Below are 24,855 nucleotides of genomic sequence, written 5' to 3'. Positions count from 1 at the left end.
ACTCTACTGTTCATCTGGCTTACCAGTATATCAGTGTGACTGTGATGAAATTGGTTGTGGGTATGCACTTTCACACTGGTGTCTGTTTTACAGTGCTGTTACATCCCTGTAGTGCCTGATATCTTTGCAAATACATCTGTAATTCCTCATAGCAGATGTTGGTTAGTGTTGTGTCAGTCTGACTGAAGTTTACACAGTGTTTGGTGACATGCCTAGCAGCTCAGTGTAGATTCCCTACTGTGATGTTATGTCCAGATATTTGTCAGATGTACTGTTGCCTGGCCCCATAACTGTTGTGTATTTCGGACACATCAGTGGGATGATGAGAAGATTTACGTCACTAACTAGTGAGAAGTATTTGGGTTTTGTAGCTGTGCTATTTCAGTCAATATATGTTAGAACAGACAGGAGGGTGTTACTGCAGCAACTGTGTCAGCTTATCTATTCCAGCATTTGAGATATGTCCCTATTTTCATGGCTCTCACCCTCCCCCCCTTTGTCATGCTTGGTCCAGATTTGTTGCACTAAGGGGTTCTGAGCATACCTCTCGAATGGCCAGATTGTTTCAGAATGACTAGGTTTATTTCTCATATTTCTGGTCTGTTCCACAGATTCATTATTTTTATTTCTCTGGTAAAGCACTGTGATGATATGAGTATTTCTGTCAGTAAATGATGACATACATTTCATTTTCAGAACTCATATCCTTCAGAACATGTATGCTGAAACAAACTCTGTTACTCTAGCAACATTCTACATTTATAAGAGCAATATTTAAATTATGTCCCTAGTTTTGGGCCATTGTCCCCCCATTTTGACAGCCATTGGCCAGAATTCTTGCAGTAAAGAGGTTGAGAGGTATGGTGCTGATGTATGACCGCAGTACATGTTATGAGTATATATATATATATATATATATATATATATATATATATATATATATATATATATATATATATATATATGTATGTATATATTTTATATCTATATCTTTCTATATATTATATATATATATATATATATATATATATATATATATATATATATATGACATTTCATATTTATCTATTACCATACGTATCTTATATGTGTATATTTATATACTGTAAACATGACTGATTCCACAGTGTTTTTCCCTACTATTCAATACCTATACTGAATGATATCTTTGAAAAGCAACAAAAATTCCTACAGCACAGATGGTGTAGTGGTACATTGCACTGATTATGGTGTACAGGGTCGTGGGTTTGAGACTTGGAAGGCAGATTGTTTTGATGCTGGGCAGAACAATTGTTGGATACAGAGTGATTAAGGCACCTTTAAGCAGTTGTAAGCAGGTTTTTGTGGATTTGTGTGACGCTAAGTGATGTTTAAACTCAGTTAACCATACAGATGCTTAAACTGTGTAGGCATCACTTAGTGTCACACAAACACACTTACTGCCGCTTACTCCTGCTTACCCTGTGCTAATTTCTTTGAAACAAAAGAAAAGGGGTGAAATGTAAGTGGTGAAAAAAGGGGCATGCAGAGGGAAAAAACAATATGAAAGATAGCTATGGATGTAGGATTGGTGTAGGGAAGGTCCATAGCTGTCCATTTCTTCAAAAGCAACAGCTGTGAATTTCTACAGAATTTGGAGGTGAATTTGGACACTCAAACCCCTGAGAGAGAGGGGAGAACAACAGTAATTTGTTGTCAAGCCAATTGGAACAGATTACATGCATCCATTGGACACGTGTGAGAAATAGACAGGTATGTATGGGGCGTAATTTTTTTTTTGTGAACAGATGCCCATTTTTTTTAAGGTGACAGTGGGATGTTGGGGAAGGATCACAGGTATATTTGGGGAGGTATATTGCTTAGGAAGATAGACAAGATAGACAAGACAGCAGACAGGGGTGATATATGACACATTTTGGGGGTAAACACCTTCAATGGGGAGGGTTGTTGGGAATTGGACACCCATGAACCCCCAAATGGATACAGTGGGATGGAGGTCCCCACCCATGGGCAGTCACCACTGCACCTTCATGGCCCTAAAGTTGGCTGTGCTGGGGGCTGAACAGGAGGGCCAGGCTAACCCTCAAGATGCACTACATGGCCCTCAAGCTGGCATAGCTGATCTTCAAACTCCTTTTGAAGCTCACTACACACCAAACTTCAGACCTGACTATGGGTGACGGCTTCCTGTCGGCACCCGCTCCCCAGGGGGATGGGCCCCTTCCCCTGAGGCAGCTCCACCTGAAGGTGGTGCAGGACCAGCAGACGAGGAGGTCCCAGGTTGGGTCCTACATGTGCTGGGGCCTGGTGCCATGGCCAGATGAGGCAGGACAGGCGGATCGGTTGGGATTGGCCTTCCCAGATGTGCTATGGTGTTGAGGTTTTACAACATATGTTGGTTAGTCATGAACAACACATTCCAAGATTAGTTATAACAGCATGCACGGGTGTTCCAATTGACCCCATAAAACAGTTTCAAAACAGTTGCATAGCAAACAGAACACATGCATATATGGAACCACAGTGGGCATTATAACGGCATGCAAGTTACATTGATAGCAAAAGGCCACCAATGATAGTATTTGAACAGGGAACAGTAATAGTCAAACAATTTAATATTTGTACAACAGTAGGACACATGCCCAACAGTAGGTTTGGAAAAACATACCCGTTGATTTATGTGTATAAAATAATGGTGCGGATAGGGTGGGAGAGAGAGAGAGAGCTGTCAATCAACAACTGTATAGTTCACAACTGTAGTGATCATTAATCTACTCATTACATTCCAGGTATGACCTCACTTTCCATCTACCTATGACCTGGAATTGGGCAGTGGTATGTTTGTACACAGTGTATTACTAATGCCTTTCTAAAGCTGGTGTAAACATTTCCTTACCTGGCAGACCTGTGGAGGAAATTTCTGTTAACAGTACCTGACTGTTTCTACCCATATTCATATATTCAAGTTACATATGTGACACTGACAGGGGAGCCCTGCACTCATGCTGTGGGTGTGTGTGCTACTGCCAACTTGATTTTTATTTGTCACCCTGGGTGTTGGCAGCAGTGACCACTAGCTGTGACAGCGTGACACTTGAGGGATATTTATTGGAGGAGACTACATGATGTATGTACTTACCTTGCTGTCATTTGCAGCCTTGGGGTTGGACAGGGGGTGTTGTACACAGTGTATAAGTACAGCTTTCTTACTGCTAGTATAAACATTTCCTTACCTGGCAGATCTATGGATGAAATTTCTGTTTACACTACCTGACTGTTTCTACCCATATTCACATATTCAAGGTTACATATGTGACACCGACAGGGTTGCCCTGCACTCATGCTGTGGGTGTGTGTGCTACTGCCATACTCTAACTTGATTTATATCTGTCACCCTGGGTGTTTGCAGCAGTGACCACTAGCTGTGACAGCATGACACTTGAGGGACATTTATCGGGGGAGACTACTTGATGTATGTACTTATCTTGCTGTCATTTGCAGCCTTGGGTTGGACAGTGGGTGTTGTACATAGTGTATAAGTACAGTATTCTTACAGCTAGTATAAACATTTCCTTACCTGCAGACCTGTGGAGGAAATTTCTGTTAACACTACCTGACTGTTTCTACACATATTTATATATTCTTGGGTGAAATTATGCATACAGCTTACTACCACTCCCAGGATTCAAACCATGCCTGTTTGTGCAAAAAGGTACAAGAAATGTTGTGTTTCATCACAATGAGCCATGGAGGAATTGCTGTTTCATGCTTGAGTGTTTTCTGCCTAATACTCTTTTGTTTGGGCAATCTGACCTTGTAATTCTGACATTCATGCATGGCCGATAGTTCTTGTAATGTGTATTACTACCTTGACATATCACAATCATGAAAACAATGTTTAACACAACATTACTATTCAGGTATCAGATCTTGGTGCATGGAATATTTTATATAGTTAATCTCCTGTTGCACAACATCACAAGCTTTGTCAGATGAGCCTCAATATTTAATGCTGTCAGAGCCATAGTTGCTGTGCAGCACCTGTGATTCATACCACCACATAACAAAGTAAACACAGCAGTCTGGGGGTTTTAGTTTTATTGAAGGGTACTGACACTTTTAATGATATATACTCAGTACATCAGTATAACTCTGCTAACATCTCATTTATTCATTACAGACAATACACATTTTAACCTACTGGCAGTTGATATTCTACTCCTTTCTGTTTATTTGCCCTGAATACTGCAAGATAGATTTGTACTCACCAGCCTCGTGATGCAGCCTTAGCAACCTGCTGGCATGGGTGTCCATGTTCGCAGCCCTCTCATCTGCAGCTGTACAGAAGATAAAGACACATTTATGTATACCTATCCATCACATACACAGGCTGGACATTGGTAAACACTAATTTATACTGATACACATGTCAAGTACATTCCGTGCCCATGCATCTTTGATCCACTGGACCAAGAGCTCACTCTTCCTACACTTGAGGTCAGCAAAATGGTGCCGGACCTGATCACCAGTCTGAAGGATGCCAGTAGCACTGGTGAAATCATGTGAGAGACAGTCCCAGGCCTCTGCTTTGTATTGTGAGCCCTGATAATGGCCTTGCAGCATTTCCCCTCATGGTCTTTGACTAGGAGTCCAACCATGACCATAGACTCCTGAATGCTGCTGCATTGCACCTGAAAGCAAGATCCCTCACCAACTCCAGCCATAGTGCCTGCAGTAATCAGCTACAACTGGTTATGGGCTGTATTCCCACCTGTGAGGTTTAAATAGGGCTGATCCCCCCCCCCCCTTTGCAATCATTGGACCATTTTGAATATGCTGAGCTTAACTAAGTGCCGTGCAAACCCTCTTAGCTAAGGTTGGCAGTGCTTAAAGGCTTAGATGCTGAGCACTGCTTACCAATGCGCAAACCCACTTAGCTGGGCTACTCATTGCTTAGCATTTACATTTAAGCAATGCTAACACCAGCTAAGCAGAGCTGAGCACTACTTAGCATTGCTCAACTTTCATTTTATACACTAATAGGTTTATGGGATTGATTCATCATTTGTGACATATTATAATTTTATGTTTTCTTTTCATGATATCCCAGTATGTGCTTTCATTTACATCTATTCTTGCATGACTATACTGTATGGGGCACTTGTGTTTATATGGGGGTATGTCCGCGACCACTGTTGTTTACATTTTGAAGTGTTGTAACGGCACTTTCTGAGTGCAGGGGCATGTTACATGTGCAGGCACTGCTGTGACATGTCCCCTGCATTCATTCATGGAACATGTCTGTGTAGATTATACAGCAGCATACCTTCATGAATACGTAAGGGGTGCTGCTGTGTTGCATGAACACGATCCACTTTGTGCAGGAATAGTCTTATTCTTGCGTGGAGTTTAATGAATCCTGGGGAATGTCTAGAAGATTTAGGATTGTTGTTCAGAAGTATTGGCATAGTTATTTTTATACCCCAATAGACTCCAAAAAAATGTTTCCTAAGTTAGATGGCAAATGTCGGAGGTGTGACAGGGAAGAAAGAGGAAACTAAGAACATGTGTTTTGGAGGTGTAATGAGTTGGCAGACTTTAAAAATCCCATACATAGTCATCATCTCCTTTCAGCTTATCCTGGTTAGGGGTATTCACAGTGGAACAATGGTCCACAGAACGATTGCCAGAGGAGTTTTACGGTGTTGAGTTGCCAGCCCAGCACCCAACCTTCCACATAAGACACACACTCACACCTAGGGCCAATTCAGAGTGTCCAATTCACATACAGCATGTCTTTGGGATGTGGGAGGAAACTAGAGCAAACCCACATGACCACAGGGAGGACATGCAGACTCTGCACAGAAGACTCTCCAGCTGAGAATCTAACCTGAGAACCTCTTGCTGTGAGGTGGCAATGCTAACCGCTGCACTATCTTGGCTGCCCAAAAATCCCATACAGAGTACTCTTTCAGAAATACTGGGGAAGTAAATGGGTGTAACTAAGGAAATGATTTTTTGAGCTGATATACAGAATTTGAATTGTCTAGATATAGTGAGGCCTTGTTAAGTTTAATTCTAGTGGCTAGCATAAAAGCACTTAGTAGAAAATGAAATCAAAATCTAAACCAACCATATTTGAAGCAGTGAATATTGTAATAGAGATAAAAGAACCAGAATTTGTATCTTTAGAAAAGGGTAGGAGCAAATTGTATAGACAAGGTGTAAATTGTGAGAATAGTATATAGAAGAAAAATATTTTGGAGGAGGAATGAGGAACTGAGGAACTGAGCAATTTATGTACTGTTGGATTGATGATATTGTACAGAAAAAACATACGTGATGTATAATGTTTATATCAGTGGTTAATAGGGTTTTGTTTTTGTTTTATATAAATGTAAGTTTGCCTATGTCACAAGTGATAATATAATAAAGATGTTTAAAAAACACACACAGGAAAAATAATGATGATACATGCAAGTGGCTCCATGGCACCAAGGGCTAAAGCCCTTACTGTGATTCTGATGACCAGTATTCAACTAGCAGCATGAGAGCTGGAGAGATGGCATGGGGGAGGATGGGAGTGAGTGAGTGATGTTGGCTCACCAATCCTGGGAGAACAGAGAGAGAGACAGAGACAGAGACCGAGAAAGTCTAGTTTTGGTGCAATATAACAGCTTACATGCTTAACAATCTGTTTACTGCAAAGTGGGTGTACCACTTAGTAAGAGGCTGAGCAGGAGCAGAAATGGGCATTCACATACTAATACAGACTCTAATCAGTGCTTTCAATGCTGCCAAGACTTAGGACAGGTTAGGTAACACTACCTGGTAGCAGTGCAATGTTGCATTAGTGTTCTTTGTCTTCTCACTGGCCCTGGATGTTATTTTTAGTTAGCCTGGTGGAGGCTAAGGGGAAGACCTGTAGACCCAGTAAATAAGAAGAAAGGCTGGTGGCCTTCTGATAGTCTGCTATCAAAAAGATAAAAGAGCAGGAAACAGTGATGGTACTGCAGTATGAACTGGTGTTAAGAACATGCATCAGTTATGCTGCACATTATTAACTAATGTCTTACAAACATGTCTCCATTCCTTACTCTTCTCAGACTGTTTTGATGTGAAATTATTATAGCACTACTTTAGACTGCTTTTAAGTTTTGTTCTGTAATTACAAGACTGTTGTTGTCAAATGTTTTTCTATCTGGATTTGCGTATCTTTCTGTACACATTGCTATATGACCATATGCCCTGAACTGTGTTACATCTTTGGTACAGTCAGTGTATAATATATGACTATGAAACCTGATGATTTAATATTTATCTGCATATCTAGGAAAAGTTGAAAACTGCTACAGATGCTCTAGAATTAAAACGGAAACACATTACAGAGCTCCAACTCAAGCAGGAAGGGAAGATCTCTTATATCCAGGTAAGGAAATCTGCTTGTTTCTTTGTTTCTCAAAAACAGCTAAGTGTGAATAAACAGTGAATGAATGTAACTGTATCACATAATAAACAAACCAGGAGTTGTATAGAAATGCACAGATATAGTTCTGAATAGTTTCTGTTACATATAAAGGGTTGTGCTTTTATGGGTCCTTAGCCAGGCACCTTTTAGATTAGTATCTTCAAATCTAGAAACATTTAAATGTTTATAATGCTGCATTTAAAATGAATACAATAAGGCAAGGCACAGTCAGAAATCTACAAATGTGTTTTTCATGAATTGTAAGGCAATCTTTGTCAGCACGTGTAACATCAGTTCTAGAATTGATTCTTTCTAGAAACCTTAAAATGACCACTCAGATGTCACTTAAAGTTCTTGTATTTACATTTTTATTTGGCATTCTTGCTCTGGATTAGAATTCCCTTAAATCAGTTCAATTGTTTTTCTCCCACATCTTACTTCAGATTTATAACCCACTCACATATGTTCTAGGACATGCTAGAGGTTGGGCGGGTAGAGCACTAGACGGGCACTTTGGAAGATGGAAAGGACATTACCCCCACCCTTTCACATATCTACAGCATGCATAACCTCACATGGCTATCCGGTTTCTTGAAAACAAACATATCTACAAATATTGAAAAAGACATGTATATGTAATATTTGTGTGATATATCAGTGGAATGAAGGCAGCTGGATGCTGATATGTATGAATATGTTTCACAATATTAAGACAGAGGTCTGCTGAATGCATGTGCGAATATGGAAGACTTGAGCATGAAAGGGACATGCTTTCCCTAGCCAGGATACATGTAATTACTGTCAACAACCAATATAGCAGTTAATTACGTATCAAAGACAACCCCCCAGATTTACTAATCTTCCATGCAGGACTAGTCTAGTCCTGCATGGAAGCAGCTGCTTAGGAGCAGGATGGCAGCGCACCATGCATATTAATGAAGGCATCCTGCCTGACCTCCTAGGCATACATGAAGGGTGTACGAGTGCAGGGGGTGTGTCTGAAAGAAGAGCACTTGAAATAAACATGCCCCGCAAAGTAGTACAGCAGAAAGTGGAAATAAATGAACGAGGCTGCTCATAGGTGACCACATATCCCCACCAACAGTCCCCCGTGTGTACAACAGCAACAGTATATATAAATAAACCAAAGAAAACCTGTCATATTTATCGTAAATCCGAGTACAGCTAACCGTAGGTGCACGGGTGTGCCCATCACTTAGCTACAGTTAAAGCAGCTAAAAACTCAGAAGAGGATAACAAGGAAGCTATATATATATATAAATGAAGCAGTCCAGCAATACTGTAGTGGGCAGGACGTCTGCCTAATGAGCAGGCATTCCCGGTTCGTGTCCCACTGCAGCACATACCATTCTCCATGTGAAGTCTGTATATGAACATTTTTTTTCTCATATATTTCCTGTATAACCTACTAAATAACATTAAATGTGAACTGGACAACTGTATTAATAAGGCACTAGTAAGCAGGTGTAAGCACAAATAAGCAGTAGTAAGCATATATAAGCACTAGGAAGAGCGTGCAAGTGTGTTTGCAAGGGGGTAAGCATTACTTACACAGATTAAGCAAAGTAGAAGCTAACTGAGTATTAGAAACTGAAACTGGAGGTTAGCAGTGCTTAGCTCAGCGCAAACCTGTGCACACCAGTGTACAACCGCTGTAATGTGCCGTAATCACTCAGTACCCAACAGTCCATGTTCTGCCTAGCAACAAAATAAACAGCTCCTACAAGGCTTGAACCAAGGACCCTGCACACCATAAATAAAGGGAATTACCACTAAGTTATGACAGATATAACTAAAGTCAACGTAGTCAGAAGCATATCATCCAGTCCAGTCATGCAACAGCAGAGAGAATGTAGACTTACAGCTAGATGGACGTGTGTGTGCAAATATATTACTATCTAAATGGATACAACATATCCATAAATATAGTTTTATATATATATATATATATAAATATATATATATATATATATATATATACATATATATATATATTTATATATATATATATATGTATCTATAAAAACTATCCACACACACACACACACACACACACACACATATATATATATATATATATATATATATATATATATATATATATATATATATATATATAAATATCTATCTATATATATCTATCTATCTATCTATATATATATATATATATATATATATATATATACATTGATATACAAATACATGAACAGATATACATGCAAATGCCGACAACTACACATATATCTGTCAATATCCATATGTCCACATATACACAGCAAGTTACACATATGTACGCAGACAAATGTCCCCATAGGTATATATGGACATAGTTAGAAATATGTAAGCAAATATATACACCCACAGAAGTATATCTGGCCAGACATCTGTAGATAGCAATGGTAGATTAACACACACATACATGTCCATATGCCCCAAACAATATACGTCACATACGAATTGGCACACCCCCCCCCCCAGGCAAACACGACCGCCTTGCAAAACACTACCAAGCTCAATGTAATGTACATGTGTCATTCAAATAGGGATTTAAATTAGTCTTCGGTCATGTTCCACATGTTGACATCACATCCTCCACTCCCCCACACACTAGGCAGCCTGAGCAATACAGGCTCATCCAACCAAGGCCATCCACGAGCCATACATGCATTACTCACAGTTCCACTTCCCCCCACCTGCTGCACACACACAGTCACCATCTCAACCCTGGTTACCGGCCCATAGCTACCACACCACTACTCATTGCCCCTTCACACTCCTGCCCTCAGGACCCATCCCTTATGTTGTCTCGACCCAAGTATCCTAGGTCTGGCACACGCCATAGTCCATGCACATAGCCATGGGTATCTATGTAACTATGGGTGTAGATAAAAGTTGTATACCCAATGTTTGGGCTGTCCCACATGGGATGAATGATGACCTGGTACTAGCAATAGATTTCATGTGGGACACTGTGTACACTAACGGATGTAGTTTTAGGTATCGCAAAGCATATGTGGCACACAAGGTTGGCCGGTATGCACACGAAACAGTGCCCAGCAATAATAGGCAATATGACAGGATATGTAGCTAAGTATGGAGAGGTATGTGTGTGTATATATACCCATAACCACATGGAGATATACCTCTCCCTGTCTGTAGTACAAATGTATACATACATAGACAGACATATATAAATACCCACATACAGATATATACATATGCAGCCACCCATACATCCACATGTCGTTATATATATAGACAGCAATAATATATATATATATATATAATGTGTGTGTAAATATACACAGATATATAGCTAGGATATGATACAGCTGTTAAGAATTACATATGTTCACAGGCTGTGCCAATGGGGGTGAAGGTCCCAATCAACAAATGTGTAACAGGTAGCATCAACCCGCTCCAGCTAGACAGGTGAAACATACAAACACAGAATAAAAGTAAACAAACCACTGCTTCCCAGACTACAGGCAGGATACTACCAGTGGGAGAGACCCGCCAAGTGTAATCTAGAAAAAAAGACAAGAATGTCCCTTGTGGGACAAGCCAAAAATTATATGGCTATTTGGCCTTCCAGCCACTACACAGATAACCTACGGCAGGGCACGCATGCACTCAGACCACAAAGTTGGGGAAGCCTGATGACCCATGAGGCGAGACAACATACGTGATGGGTCCCGAGAAGTGGGGAGTGGGCAGTGTGTACTGGTGTGTTCAGACCTGACCTGCACCTGGAGTAAGGAAGAGTGTTGAAGAGGAGGTGTGGGGGGGAACTATGGGTATGAAATTATGGGCCTAGGCGTGCAAGTGTTGGCTGGAGCAGTTCTATGTGGACCGCCCCAGGGATATAAGCAATAGTGTGCATTGGGCAGACCTGACACCTAACGAGCAGCCATGCCCAGCACGAGTCCCATAGTAGCAATGTCTAGTTTACATGGCAAAGGTAAGAATAACCAGATGTGTTGTTGCAAACCCACTAAATGACACCAAAGAACACATGTTCACAACACCCCACTGCAGGCATGTAAGCCAAACTAATTGGCATCACAAGGTATTATTGCTGTCCTCACCCCCACCCAGGGGTGTGAGTGTGCAGACCTACCCCCAAATGCAGGGTATATACACAGCTGTTAGTGTAGAAGAAATGGCCAGCTGCGGACCTCCCTGTCAGCCACCCTGCACATCCCTGGACATGTCCCCTACTATCAGCCCCTCTGTGTGGCCCAATAACACCACTTACCTATTGGCCCCTGTTTCATTCCTAGTAATATTCACAGTCACAAGTAGGTGAAACCCTTCATACAACTATATTGGCAGAATCTGGAACCCCCAACCCAGATGTATTACTGCAGCTGTCCCAAATGACACATGTAAATAACACATGAAGGGAAAACTCAAGCACACTTGGATCACCACCTGCTCACCACCTGGTGAAGTCCACCACCCCCCAACTAACACTCCATACCCCTACACCAACTACTGACACTGACACCTCCTGTCCTGCATCGCATACATATCTCAACACCCTGCAAACCTGCACTACTGTTCGGCCACCAGTCAGTCGAACGGCCTACTATACAGTTAAAATGTCTCCCCCCTCCACCTACCCACCTACACCTTCACTATTACCTTCACTATTGACATCTACTCTACAACACAGGTATGGCATAACTAAACCTAACCTGAATACCTGAGTGTAACCTATCCAGAACTGCTAAATTGGAATCTCACTTCACCTTACACTGACCTTCAAGAACAGTCATACCTGACATGTACACCTGACTTAAACATGTATAACACCAACATGTTCATGAAGTAGCATGGGGGTATGAGGCAGCAAGCAGGTGTATGCCTGTTTAGGTGGCGGTAAGCAATGCCCACACTGGTTAAGCAATGTGGAGGTCAACCCAGTGTAAGACGCCATACCCAGAGGTCAGCAAGTCTAAGCCTTGTGTACACCAGTGCATACCTGCCTACACTTCCCCCGCAGTGTCCTAGGCATGCTGTAGCCAACAGCCCTCATCATGGCCAGTAACAACATAAGCAGCACTCCCAGGTTCCCACCCCACCCCTGCAAACTATAGTCCAAGTGAGTTACCATGAAGGCATGGCAGATATGCAATCAACTGCTGTTATCACAAACATATCATCCGGCGCAGTCAGTCAACAGTATAGGAAATGTATGTAAGTATGTACATTAATACCAGCAAACATGTGCACAGTGCTCAATCACAGTATTCTGAGCAGTCTATGAGTATCAATGAACAGTGCCTGTCCACACATACTGTGAGAACAGTAGTCTTGTATAATACTGAAGAGAGGAATGGAAAACAGGGCATGCTGTGGGGTCGTGTTTCATCCGCGGAAGCGGGAGATGAGGCTGGTCTGGTCCATGAGCAAACTGCTGCTTCTCAAACCCCTGACAGGATGCGACCAGTGGGAGAAACAGTGTAGACCAGCAAAGTCTACTTGTGACACAACAACAGGTCTGTCCCTGGCGGGACGCACCAGACTTTGTAGGTCACAATGATGTTTCCACCAGTATCGGAGGAGGATCAAGGGAAGGCTCGAACATACATGGGCTAAACAGATGAAAAGCCTGCAAAAGGTTGCATTGAGACTGTAAAATGGAGGAGTACCAAGACGTGCAGAGAGGGAAATGTGTGGAGGTGTGGTATCGCAGGGCTAGCAACTGGAGAATGGATGGATGCTGTGTATGTGGAGCTCGGGGTCTGGGGAAAAGGAGCATGGATATGACATTAAGGTAGAAATATTCAAATTATGCTGGACTGCAATAGTGTAGTGGGCAGAGCATCTGCCTAATGCGCATGCATTCCCGGTTCGAGTCCCACTGCAGCACATTCTATTTACCATGTGAAATCGGTATATAGACATCATTTTGCTGTATAACCTACTAAATGACATTTATACTTGAATAGGAGTACTGCATTACACATAAACCCACTCACTATTCAAAGGACATGAGACGACACACAGGTATGTATACACAGGCAACCTTTAATGGTGTATCTTACAATAATGTATGCCATTACTTCCAGCACATAGATCTGGACTTATTTAATCAGTAAGGAATGCAAGGCCCACACAAAACAGTAGATGCAGACAGTGTGGATATATAACATACTATGCTGTCCAGGCCAAGCCCATCAATTTGTACAACTGTAGACAAAGGATTTCCTGTCAAGATAGGTAACAATAAACAATAACAGATGTAGTTAGCAGTCACCATTTACACCCCGTAGTCAAGGCCTAGGGAGACATTTATTACCTGTGATAATGTCTATGTATCTGTCACATGTATGGACCCTGACCAACAGATGTCATGGGAGTCCACGATATGACTGGGATGATAGCAGGAATGCTAGCAGTAAATAATGGTAGGCCAGTACCGAACAACCCCTAACCGTATCACAGCAGGACAAAGACAACCATATATATGGAGGACAGAGGCAGGATCACAGGGCCATACTTGTAATATTGCTGTTACACACCCTGTAAATTGCTGGTATTACAGGATGTGTTGCAACATAATCTTATGCAGGAATAACACATCAGGAACACAACTGGAAATAGCCATGTACTGATAGCACGCAACAGACAGATTGCCGGGGATATATCTAGGACAAGACCTGTGTGGTGCACAGGCAAAAGCAAACAGACAATCCACTGGCCATCATGTGGATAGGCCCACTGTTGAGAGCTATGCAGACAGACTGCATTCTATCCTAAACTACTACGTATATGCAGACACTGGAAGACTAGCAATATACAATGCACATAACAACACTACTCACTCTGTCTGTAGGTCAGGAACTTCTTAAGATTGTGTAGTTGCCCTGTGTCTGCAACCCCCGCTGTAATAGGTACTGCAACCTGCCATCTGTAACATTGCTGCCCATATACAGGAAGGATGTCCTCCATACTGGAAAGGTAAAGGAACAATGCCCACATGAGTAAGCAATTTATAGTACTGGGTTGCCATGACAATGGTTAACTGAATCACTACACAGCAGGCTGCACGCAGTCAGCAACTGTCGCACACTGATTGGTGCAGAGCCCATCACCTGATCATATGCATCACCTACAAAAGCCATGCTGAAATCCATTCAAACCAACTCATTCGCTCTACTGGAGGGGGAGAGAGACAGAGAGAGAGAGAAAAATATATAAAATGAAACTCACACAGTAGGAAACAAATACCTACAAGCCAAAACCAGGAAGGCGTCACACCTGTCCAAAGAATAAAAGGTATGTAAAACATAACTGTATGTAATTGAATGTAATATGTGGTATAGATTAATAGGATATATGATGTAGAATGTTTGGTATGTGCCATCTGTAGCTGTCCCTGTAATGATGTCCCCTGAACAACTGCTCTGGACAATACTGTCTGTCCCTGTAAGTAGTGGGACATAGCTAATCGAATCAGCCAAATAATCCACAAATAAACTTTTATTCGATGCTAGACAAACTTGTTAAACACAATAAATCAAGCGCTTTTGCCTGATAAATATCAGGCTTTATCAAGATACTTCCTTGAAGGATGTGCTACGGTTTAAATACTACTATGCATTTCCATTTAGATAATTAATTACATATAATTGATTCATTAATTAACATTTAAAGTGCAAAGTGCTTTGGATGCTAAAACAATGGAATAAATGTTTGTATATACCAAAATTCATTGTTTTAAAGTACATTGTTTTAAAATAAAATAAAATAAAATAAAGCTAGCCAATGATTGCATTTGTGTGAAACTGTTTTTTTTTAAAAAACTATGCATTTGTGAACCAGAACAATCCTTGAATACATGTTGTTATTCATTTATGAAATTACATTTCATTAATAAAAACCACTGATGTGGTACACCTTACTAACTCCAAAATCTCCGGTAACATTCCTTTATAAAATGAAGTGAGTAAATATTATTCATAAATACTAAAAACACCGTTAATAGTTGAATAAATAAATAAATAAATAATTTCAACTATTACTAGGGTTGGGAGAGTGGCTTAATGGCTAAGGTGTTTACCTTACAAACACAAGGTGCAGGGTTTGAGTCTCACAAGGGATAATTGGCTAAGCTTAAAATGGCTTGCAAGGGCAGTTAGCTTAGTACTAAACTATAAACCTATAAACCTATAATCTATAGTTACTAAAATGCTGTAACATGTAGTCATTGGTCTTTAAACTTAATATGCCACATTTAAAACTTTTGTGTGACACTTATTTGTGTGCATTATTGATCCATTTTCTTCGTATAATAAGAAAAGTCAATCTGAATAAAAAGTGGGTTTAAAACCAACATATGGATATCTGATAAAAAGTAACCCTTAGACCGTGTCTTAACCTGCATACCAATGCATTCCAAAAAATAATAAATTGTTGCTTGTATTTTGTTTTATTTTTTTATTTAGTTTTTTTATGCTTTATTGTAATTTGTTTTATTTTATTTTGTTTTATTACAGCCTCGCCCGCCTAATCTTTAAAACACTTCTAATACTGATAGTGTCATTCATACCTGGGGGTTTGGCCGCATTTAACTTGATCTGCCATAATAATTCTTTGTATTCAAGTGATGCTTCCCATTCCCCACCTCTAGGGTTCTGCATAACGTGTTCCAGTACCAAAAATTTTAGAGACATGTTTGGACATACTAAGGAGTGTTTAAAAAAAGCATTTGATTCCTTTTTTCTATTGATTTCATATAAATGTTTGCATATCCTTTTACGGAGCGTTCTTTCCATCTTGCCAACGTAAAAACTAGAACAACTTGTACATATACCAAGGTATACTAAACCCTTTGTCCCACAATTGTAATATTTAATTGGCTTTATTTTGAAATTCCTAGCTGCAATGTAATAATTACTATTGTTAAAAATATGTGGGCATTGTTTGCAGACACCACATTTGTATGTACCCACTTTGAGTTTGTGAGAAATAGAATTCATAGTCTCTTGCTTTTCAAATAAACCCTTTAAATTGATGTTTCTTGCATTAACAAATTTAGGTTGTGTAGCAGTGTAATTCCTGGTATCATCATGAGTTTTTAAAATTGGCCAGTATTTGAGTACCACATTTTTAATCTTGTCAGAATCATTGTTAAAAGTGTGTACCAATGTGTTGTGCGTTTCCTGATGTTCCTTATTGTTCGTACTAGTAGACTGATCCAATCCCTTACCCAATAAAGGGGCATATTTATCCTTTCTTTCTTTGTTAACTTCATCTACCATTTTATCAAATAAATGTTTGGGATATCCTCTTTCCAAAAATAGTGTTTGAAGCAACTGGGTTTCTTTCAAAAATAACTCCTCAGTGCTACACATTCTTGATGCTCTGATTAGTTGCCCTTTCAAAATACCCCTTTTCTGCGCTATGGGGTGTCCACTATCAAAGTTCAAATACGAATTAGAAAATGACGCTTTTCTATAAATTGTTGATTGGAAAACACATGTGTCAAGATTCTTACTTAAAAAACATCTAAGTAATTCACACTATCTTCACTAAGGTTGTGGGTAAATCTTAAAAAATGAGTTGTGTTATTAATGTAGGAAAGGAATTCATTAAATTCTTGTAGAGTACCATCCCAAAACATACAAATGTCATTTCCTTTTTGTTAACAAACCCTTGACCCCTACAATATTTGGCATTCCAAAGGTGCATAAAGGGTTAAATCCACTAAAATTTAGACCAGTTGTGGCCGGGGGAGGTAGTATTATGGAGCCCTTGGGTAAATTTATTGACATTTCCTTGAAAAAATGGGTTAAGTCCTTGAATTACATCTGTAAGGACTCTTGGGAATTCCTGAAAAGTATCCAAAAGGAATTTTATGAGAAGACTACGTATTTGGTGACTATTGACATAGTGAAACTTTTCCCAAGCATTCCACACGTGGAGGGTCTAGATTGGTTTAATTAATTTTTGGTAACCACATCTGACTTCAGTGCTAATGTTATAAGGCTTTTGGTAGAATTTATGGACATCATTTTGAACAATAATTATATATATTTCAATGGAGAATTGTTCAAACAAAAGAAAGGGGTAGCGATGGGTACCCCATGTGCCTCGGCATATGCCAACTTTGTTTTGCATATGTGGGAAAAGAAATATATTTTCACTTCACCTTGGACAAAGAATATAGTACATTATCAGCGTTTCTTGGATGACATTTGTATAGTCTGTAACAGGCCAGCAAAGATAAGTGTCCCCACAGGGAGCATGGCAACAAATACATAGCACAAAGCGTGGCACATACACATAGCACAAAGCTTGGTACAATTCAACATATATCCCAATGGTAGGTAAGCAGCTGACATAACAATTGCAGTCTGTGAATGGTTTGTTGTAGCTGATATGGTAGGGGGAGACAAATATGTGTATTAAGAACTATGGTGACCTTGCTGTATGGGTGGTTCAGACCTGTTTCCATCTTTATGTCTTCCAGGAAACATGTCACATAGTCATCTTCCCACATACAGTGCCGCTGAGACAGAGATCATTATCAACCATCTGGTGCAGCACTACATACTGCTGTTTGGGTGGACAGCCCATGATCAGCGGGAGAAGACTGCCCTGTGGAACGAGCTAGTCCACAGGGTCAATGATGTCGGACTGCATAACTGCAGCTATGAGCAGGTGTGGCATCATTGCACCGACCTGCTTCGCCATGTATGTCAGTGTGCAGCTGCCATAAGGGGGGACCACCTCACAACAGGGGGTGCCAACCTGCCCATCCATCCCTCACCCGTGTGGAGGAGCTTCTTAGCAGCCTTGTGGCACCTGCCCACCTGCAGCATCAACACCTGGCAGGGCACATCTTGGAGGTGGGTGCCAATGATGAAGCAGCTGAGGAGCGTGCAGGTAAGGCCCCAGGGCACATTGGTACCCCACCCTTGTGTATGCATCTGCATCTGTACAGGTACATCATGCAAAACTGAGATGCCATATACATAGTCTGCTGCTGTGTAGTAATAATAAACAGTTGTGTATAAGCTGTAATATTGTGTAATTCTAATGTTGATGTAACACAATGCTGTACTCACCTTTTATGAATGCCACAGCTGTGTCCACTGACATCAGCTTTCTCACACTCCTATGTAGGTCCTTCCAGGATACCACCACAGCAGCAGCCCGTAGCCGGAGAGTATAGTTATTTTTCATGCATGATGATAAACTGGGCATGTAATAGCTATGGGATATCTCATACACATGTCTAACACACCTACCCATACTGCATGCTGTACACGTTCACGTTTTTTTGCTGTGAAATGCACTGCATCACAGTAGAGACCATGCTGGGGTATCGGAATAGTACAACATGCAAGATAACTAACATCCTGTCAATGTGCAATGTGTCCACAGGGATATGAAATGTGGCAGGACACAAGGTCTACAGTAGTGACATGTGTGACTCAACACCACCATGGCTGCAGCTGCACACAATCAGGTTAAGTAAACATTGCAGACATAACCCTGAGCCCACAGCACTCATGACAGCAGTGTGTGCACTCCAAGGGATGTGCACATGAGTAGCTCTTGCAACCATGCAGAGGTCTGGGACATGTGTAGGGCACCCCTCACAGCCATGGTAAAGTCCGCTGGTTGTCAGTGTAATAGTCATGTACTAGTCATCCACACACTGCTGATGTTGTGATTTGTAATGCAGACATCAGGCATCCACAAATGATAGCTGTTCACATATCATCCCGGGTATGAGTTGCTACAACACATAGGGCTGTGAGCATTGGACTTGACATAACCAACACAGTACTACAGATGCATCAATGGTGTCTACACCTGCGAGATATGGTGCACAGTACAAGACGGGGAAGGGCCATCACCTACCAACAAAGACCATGCCTCACACACATGTATACTGCCACTAGCATTATGTCACTTTAGTTGCACTGCATGGTGCTGAGCACCATATGTAATGCAAGTTGACAGAAGGGTAATGGGAGGACTGTGTGTACAAATGTCGTGCAAATCCACATGTAGGAGTGTGGGGTGTGTGCGTGCGTGTGTGTGTGTGTGTGTGTGTGTTTCTGTGTGTGTGTGTGTGTGTGTGTGTGTGTGTGTGTGTGTGTGTGTGTGTGTGTGTGTGTGTGTCTGTGTGTGTCTCGATTGTGTTTATAAGTGCAATCTAGTGGAGTGTGGACGATGCATATCAGATATGTGTGTACGTGTGTGTCCATGTATGCACAGGCAATAGCGGGATTGACCACATGGCGGTACCTCCCCTTGGAATTGTGCTGTACATGGAGTGAGACATGGGACACCAGGACAACCTGTCAGGTATGTGAGCACAGGACAGCTGATAGCATAACAAGGTCTGTAGCATGGAGCATGCATTGAGAAGTGCAGTACATACCAGGGATACACATCATATTGCCAGCAGCAGATAGGTAACTGGCTACCCACATATGCAGGACTACAAATGCAATGGGGAATTACCACAGCACATCAGTGAGTGTATCCAGGTAGTATTGTCTGCACGATGGGTCGCTTGTGCAGCAGATGTGGCATAGACTGAGCAAGACTGTAGTATGAGGCTCTTGTGTGTGACATATTTAGTGAATGTACCAGCCCCAACCATATAGGGGCCTCGTACACCACTACTGCCTATACACAGGGTAATACAGGGTAACAGCAGTGAGGCCATGTACAACCTACTCCACCCAAGTCAGGGAGGCGATGGAGTAACAGGACAGGTGTTATAACCACACATGTAGGCATGATGAGAGGAATGATATGTTAATGGGCTGTAGTGATGCATGTATATTGGCAAGTGCCATGCAGGATGGGGAACATATATAACTGACTGTGGGACTGTCTGTAAACTCAGGGAAAGTGTCGTAGTAAGGTGGCTGTCAGTGTGAGTGTGTGTTAGTGTGTGTACTGTTATGCAATGCTGTATAGGTCTTAATGTGTGTATTTGTTTCCCACACAGATGGCAAGGTAGGTCAGGGTCCCTCCTGCATGCAATCTGAGGTAGGTGTCCCTATAGACACCGATGATGATGATGATGGTACAGGTGAGGTACAGGTGGGGTTGTCAGTGGCAGACACTGCACCATGTTTCATCACCCTCCTAGCTATCCCAAGCCTGCACACAGTTACAGTGGCCCTACAATCCCCATCACATGTGACCATCGCAGAGGGACAGTTGCTGCTTGGTGGCAATGACCAAGAAAGTGTGGTGCCATTGCCAACTGTGTCGGGTCACAGTTGGCATAGCCGGATGTCCGGAAGGCCACCACATTGGAAAATGTACCGTGTTGCTCATGGGAGGACCACAGGTTATCATGCCCCTGGCAGAGGTACCACAACTGGTACCACCAGGAGCATGTTTCATGCCATAATGGAGGCACAGGCACATATGGAAATGCATACCAGACAGGACTTGAAGCTGCAGAGGTCTGCTTTTGCAGCTGTTAGTGGCAACCTCCATGAACTTGCTGGTGCCTTCTGTGAATATATTGAGGTCATGGATAGATGGTGGGGTGAGATGGTTGGCCTCCTCGACCGTGGTATGTCTGTACCAGAACATGTGGCAGGAGTGGTGCAATGGCCGCGTGGATGTAGGCCAGAGACACCAGCAGCTGGTGGTCAACGTGGACGTGCCAGGATGCCCAGCCGCTCCTGTAGTGGCAGTACCATCCCAAGCACACCACAGGGGCTGCTGTCCACACCACACCAAAGCAGGCCTCATGCACGTGGCCCTGGCCAGTCCCAGGTGGGACATGGTTCCAGTGGACATATGTCATCATCAGGAGAGAGTAGCACCTCAAGGTCTGTACCTGCATGTGCCCATGGAACCCTTGGCAGGCACAGTCAGTGTGTCCGTGGCCAGAGGCAGTGAACTGCACACCCTGCCAGGTATGGTCTGCAGCTGTCCAACATCACCCGTATAGGGCAGCCACATGTCAGAACTCTGTGTATGCATACCCACACACTATGCAAACACACCTAGGGCGACCCCATACCATTACACACCACATCACCATGCCCCAATCAGTGAACCACACCCCTCACCCACACACATGGTGACACATGTTTGGACCACCCTCAGCCTCTGGCATACCTGCAACACACCCTGTGCATATGATGATACCTGTGCCACATCCCTGTCATCCATAACATTGATGCAGGGAGAGGCTACTATGGTTCTGATGCACACGGTGACTGTAAAGGAGTGCCGCAACATACTGCAGTGTAGAATGTAGTCAGGGGTAATGTATACTGCCTACATGTCAGGTAGTCTAGCCATGCAGCTAAGATGACTTTCACACACCCTGTGCATATGATGACACCTGTGCCACATCCCTGTTATCCATAACATCGATGCAGGTCAGGCTAACATGGCTCTGATGCACACGGTGACTGTGATAAGAGTGCCGCAATGTACTGCAGTGTAGAATGTAGTCAGGGGTAATGTGTACTGCATACACATCAGATAGTGTAGCCATGCAGCTAAGATGACTTGTGCATATGATTATACCTGTGCCACATCCCTGTCATCCATAACACTGATGCAGGAACAGGCTAACATGGTTCTGATGCACACGGTGACTGTAATAGAGTGCTGCAATGTACTGCAGTGTAGAATGTTGTCAGGGGTAATGTGTACTGCATATATGTCAGGTAGTGTAGCCATGCAGCTATGATGCATCTCAGCTGTTGGTAACACCAATTGTTATCCCCATACTGTCATCCATATGCGCTGTAGGCAAACATGTGTTAGCAGGAGGATGGTCTGCTGTCATATTCCACAAGGGTATGTCAGTGTGGTGACACCATGGCCGTGACATATGTGCTGTACAGTTGCCCACATGCCAAAGGTATGTATAACAGTTATTGGCTGTGCAAAATTGACTGGTGGCCTGCTGGTACAGGTATGATCTGCACCCTTATGTCAACCCATTCACATACACACACATCCTTACTTGGCGACACTGTGTCCAGATCCCAACCCAGGTATATAGTGCTACTGAACCGTGTGGCTGTCATTGCACACACAACACCATCTGTAGGGTGAGGTGTGTACCAGGTCATGTGCTACATGCAGACCATCCGCAGACACATACAATATGGTAATGGGGGATGTAATGTTTTATCTGGAGAATGCATAGTGTGTCATATACATATTGACTGACACATAGGTAGAAACACATCTTAGAGACCTACTTGTATAGTTGCTAACTAACTAGTCCATGTGTCCAATGTGTTACAGGTAGGCTGCACACAGCACATGTGTAACTGAGCTGTATCCTGTTATCTGTTACCTGTATGGATGACGGTGACATTGCCCACCTGAGAGTGGTACATGGGCCATATACTAGGTGTACCATGGTGTAAATACAGTGTACACAGCACCCACATCCCCCACTGTATATTGTACACACTAGAACCCATCTTTATACTCTAACATACCCACTATCACACATTGGCCACAATGCAAAAACAACCCATTGCATATCACAACAGTGGTACCAGAGGGATATGCATGTGATGCACACGCCACAGTCATAGTAGGGTATTGCATTGCATTGCACCACCTGTGGGCAACAACAACAATATCCATACAACTGTGTAGCAATGTGTATTGTAATAGGAGTATGTGGATTCAGAATGGTGTACCCTACAGATATGCACACATAACCACTCGTGCAGACCTCAGTGGGATTCCCATGCCTTACCCATTGGTACAACACTGTTGTGCTGGTACTGCAAAGTACATGTAGTTGTTAGGGAGAGAAGTGTAACAGGCTACATGTTACGGTGATAGGGTAAGGAGGCACCACACACTATATGAGTTGTACAAATAGGCATCCCCCCAGCCAAACACGTCCACCCTGCAATACACTACCAAGTGTTGGAGATCCCATAACCAGGGCCAGTGACAACATGAGCACACAATGTTACCTGTACTACATCCCACCTTATGATGTCAGGCTGGTATTGGTAACATATCATGCAGTACAGTCTGGCTCCCATGGATAATGTATTATGTGGAAGCAATCAACATTACCAGGCTTCAGATACACAGAACATATAGATATAGATATATATATACATATATATGTGACTACACATACACATGCAGTTATATATACAGTAAGATATATAAGTGGGATTGTCTTCACAGACATGGTGTGTGTATGGGAGGTCACATCTACTCATAACATGTGTGCCATTGGTTACTGAACGACATCCAAAGGACATCAGTGTACAGTACTGCTGCTAGCATGTAATGCCGCTGTGGACTGCAGCAGAGATATTGGCCAATATATGTGGAGGGTCTGATACAGTCTGTACAGTCCAGAGGTATACACATAAGCCCTTAGTGCTACACATGTGTACCATGCTGACAATATGCATGTGGATGACCATATAGATGGGTAAAATGTATAACGACTGGTATATGATGTCCACCATAGTTCATGCATTCACACACCCCTGCCTGGCCTGTAACAGTATGACCACTGGTACAGGGGTGCCATGGCCACATACTACACAATAGGTATTGACATACAGCTACACTGCATCCCAGTGCCCTGTATGACATACATGACTGTTAGGGGAGGGCTGGCAGCAGAACATCTGGCTAGTATCTGCACATGTCATCCCACTGGCTAGGTACACTTAGCTGCTAGGCATGTCACAATGCACTGTGCAGGCTGCAGGCAGACTGGCTCAATACTGGCCTACATCTCCCAAGGGGGAAAGCACATGTACCTGCATATAAAGCAGGCTCAACAGGCATGTCACAGCACAGGTAAGATACACCTGTGTGACAGTGCATATCCACAACCAATGTGAACACAGCCACAGCCACATATGGTTAGCTAGCATGGTATTACAGTATATGGACTATATGTTCATCACCATCCTCATATGTGCCACTCACAGACTGACTCTACATATACTGGCCTGCTACTTAGTTTGGTCTGGTGGCTGTCTGTGGTATGGGACACATGTGTTTATGGCCCTACTAACATATACACCACTGCAGTACTAATCAGTGGGGCAGCATGTAACATCTGATAGTAGGGGAACTAGAACAATGTCATCTACCACAGTCTGTACACAGGCTAAGGTACATATCAGCACTACACACACTGTCGACATTCACCATAGGTACACAGACCTCAGTACTGTTCGAACATCTACAGAATGTGCAGGTAATGCCATGTATTGTAATCTCTACTGTACATAACATGTGTAGCAGTCAGATATATCAGTGGCTTGTTCTCAGGTATGATGCCACAAAGTATGGTGTGCAGCACATATGCATTACTTCATGCGTGACATATGTACAAAAGTTGA

The 24,855-nt window shown here is 42.3% G+C and overlaps 1 protein-coding gene across 1 annotated transcript in view; it reads left to right on the top strand.

Annotated features, from left to right (window-relative positions):
* LOC122814323 (zinc-binding protein A33-like) overlaps positions 1 to 24,855 on the top strand; it is a 569,312-nt gene that overhangs the window by 503,619 nt on the left and 40,838 nt on the right. The window contains exon 2 of the mRNA XM_044086908.1: positions 7,334 to 7,429. Coding sequence (XP_043942843.1) covers positions 7,334 to 7,429 — 96 coding nt within the window. The remainder of the gene's footprint in view (positions 1 to 7,333; positions 7,430 to 24,855) is intronic.

Source organism: Protopterus annectens, chromosome 10.part0 (assembly GCF_019279795.1).
Source record: "Protopterus annectens isolate FY-2018-M chromosome 10.part0, PAN1.0, whole genome shotgun sequence".
NCBI classification, from domain to species: domain Eukaryota; kingdom Metazoa; phylum Chordata; order Ceratodontiformes; family Protopteridae; genus Protopterus; species Protopterus annectens.
This window is presented reverse-complemented; position numbering and strand designations above follow the sequence as displayed.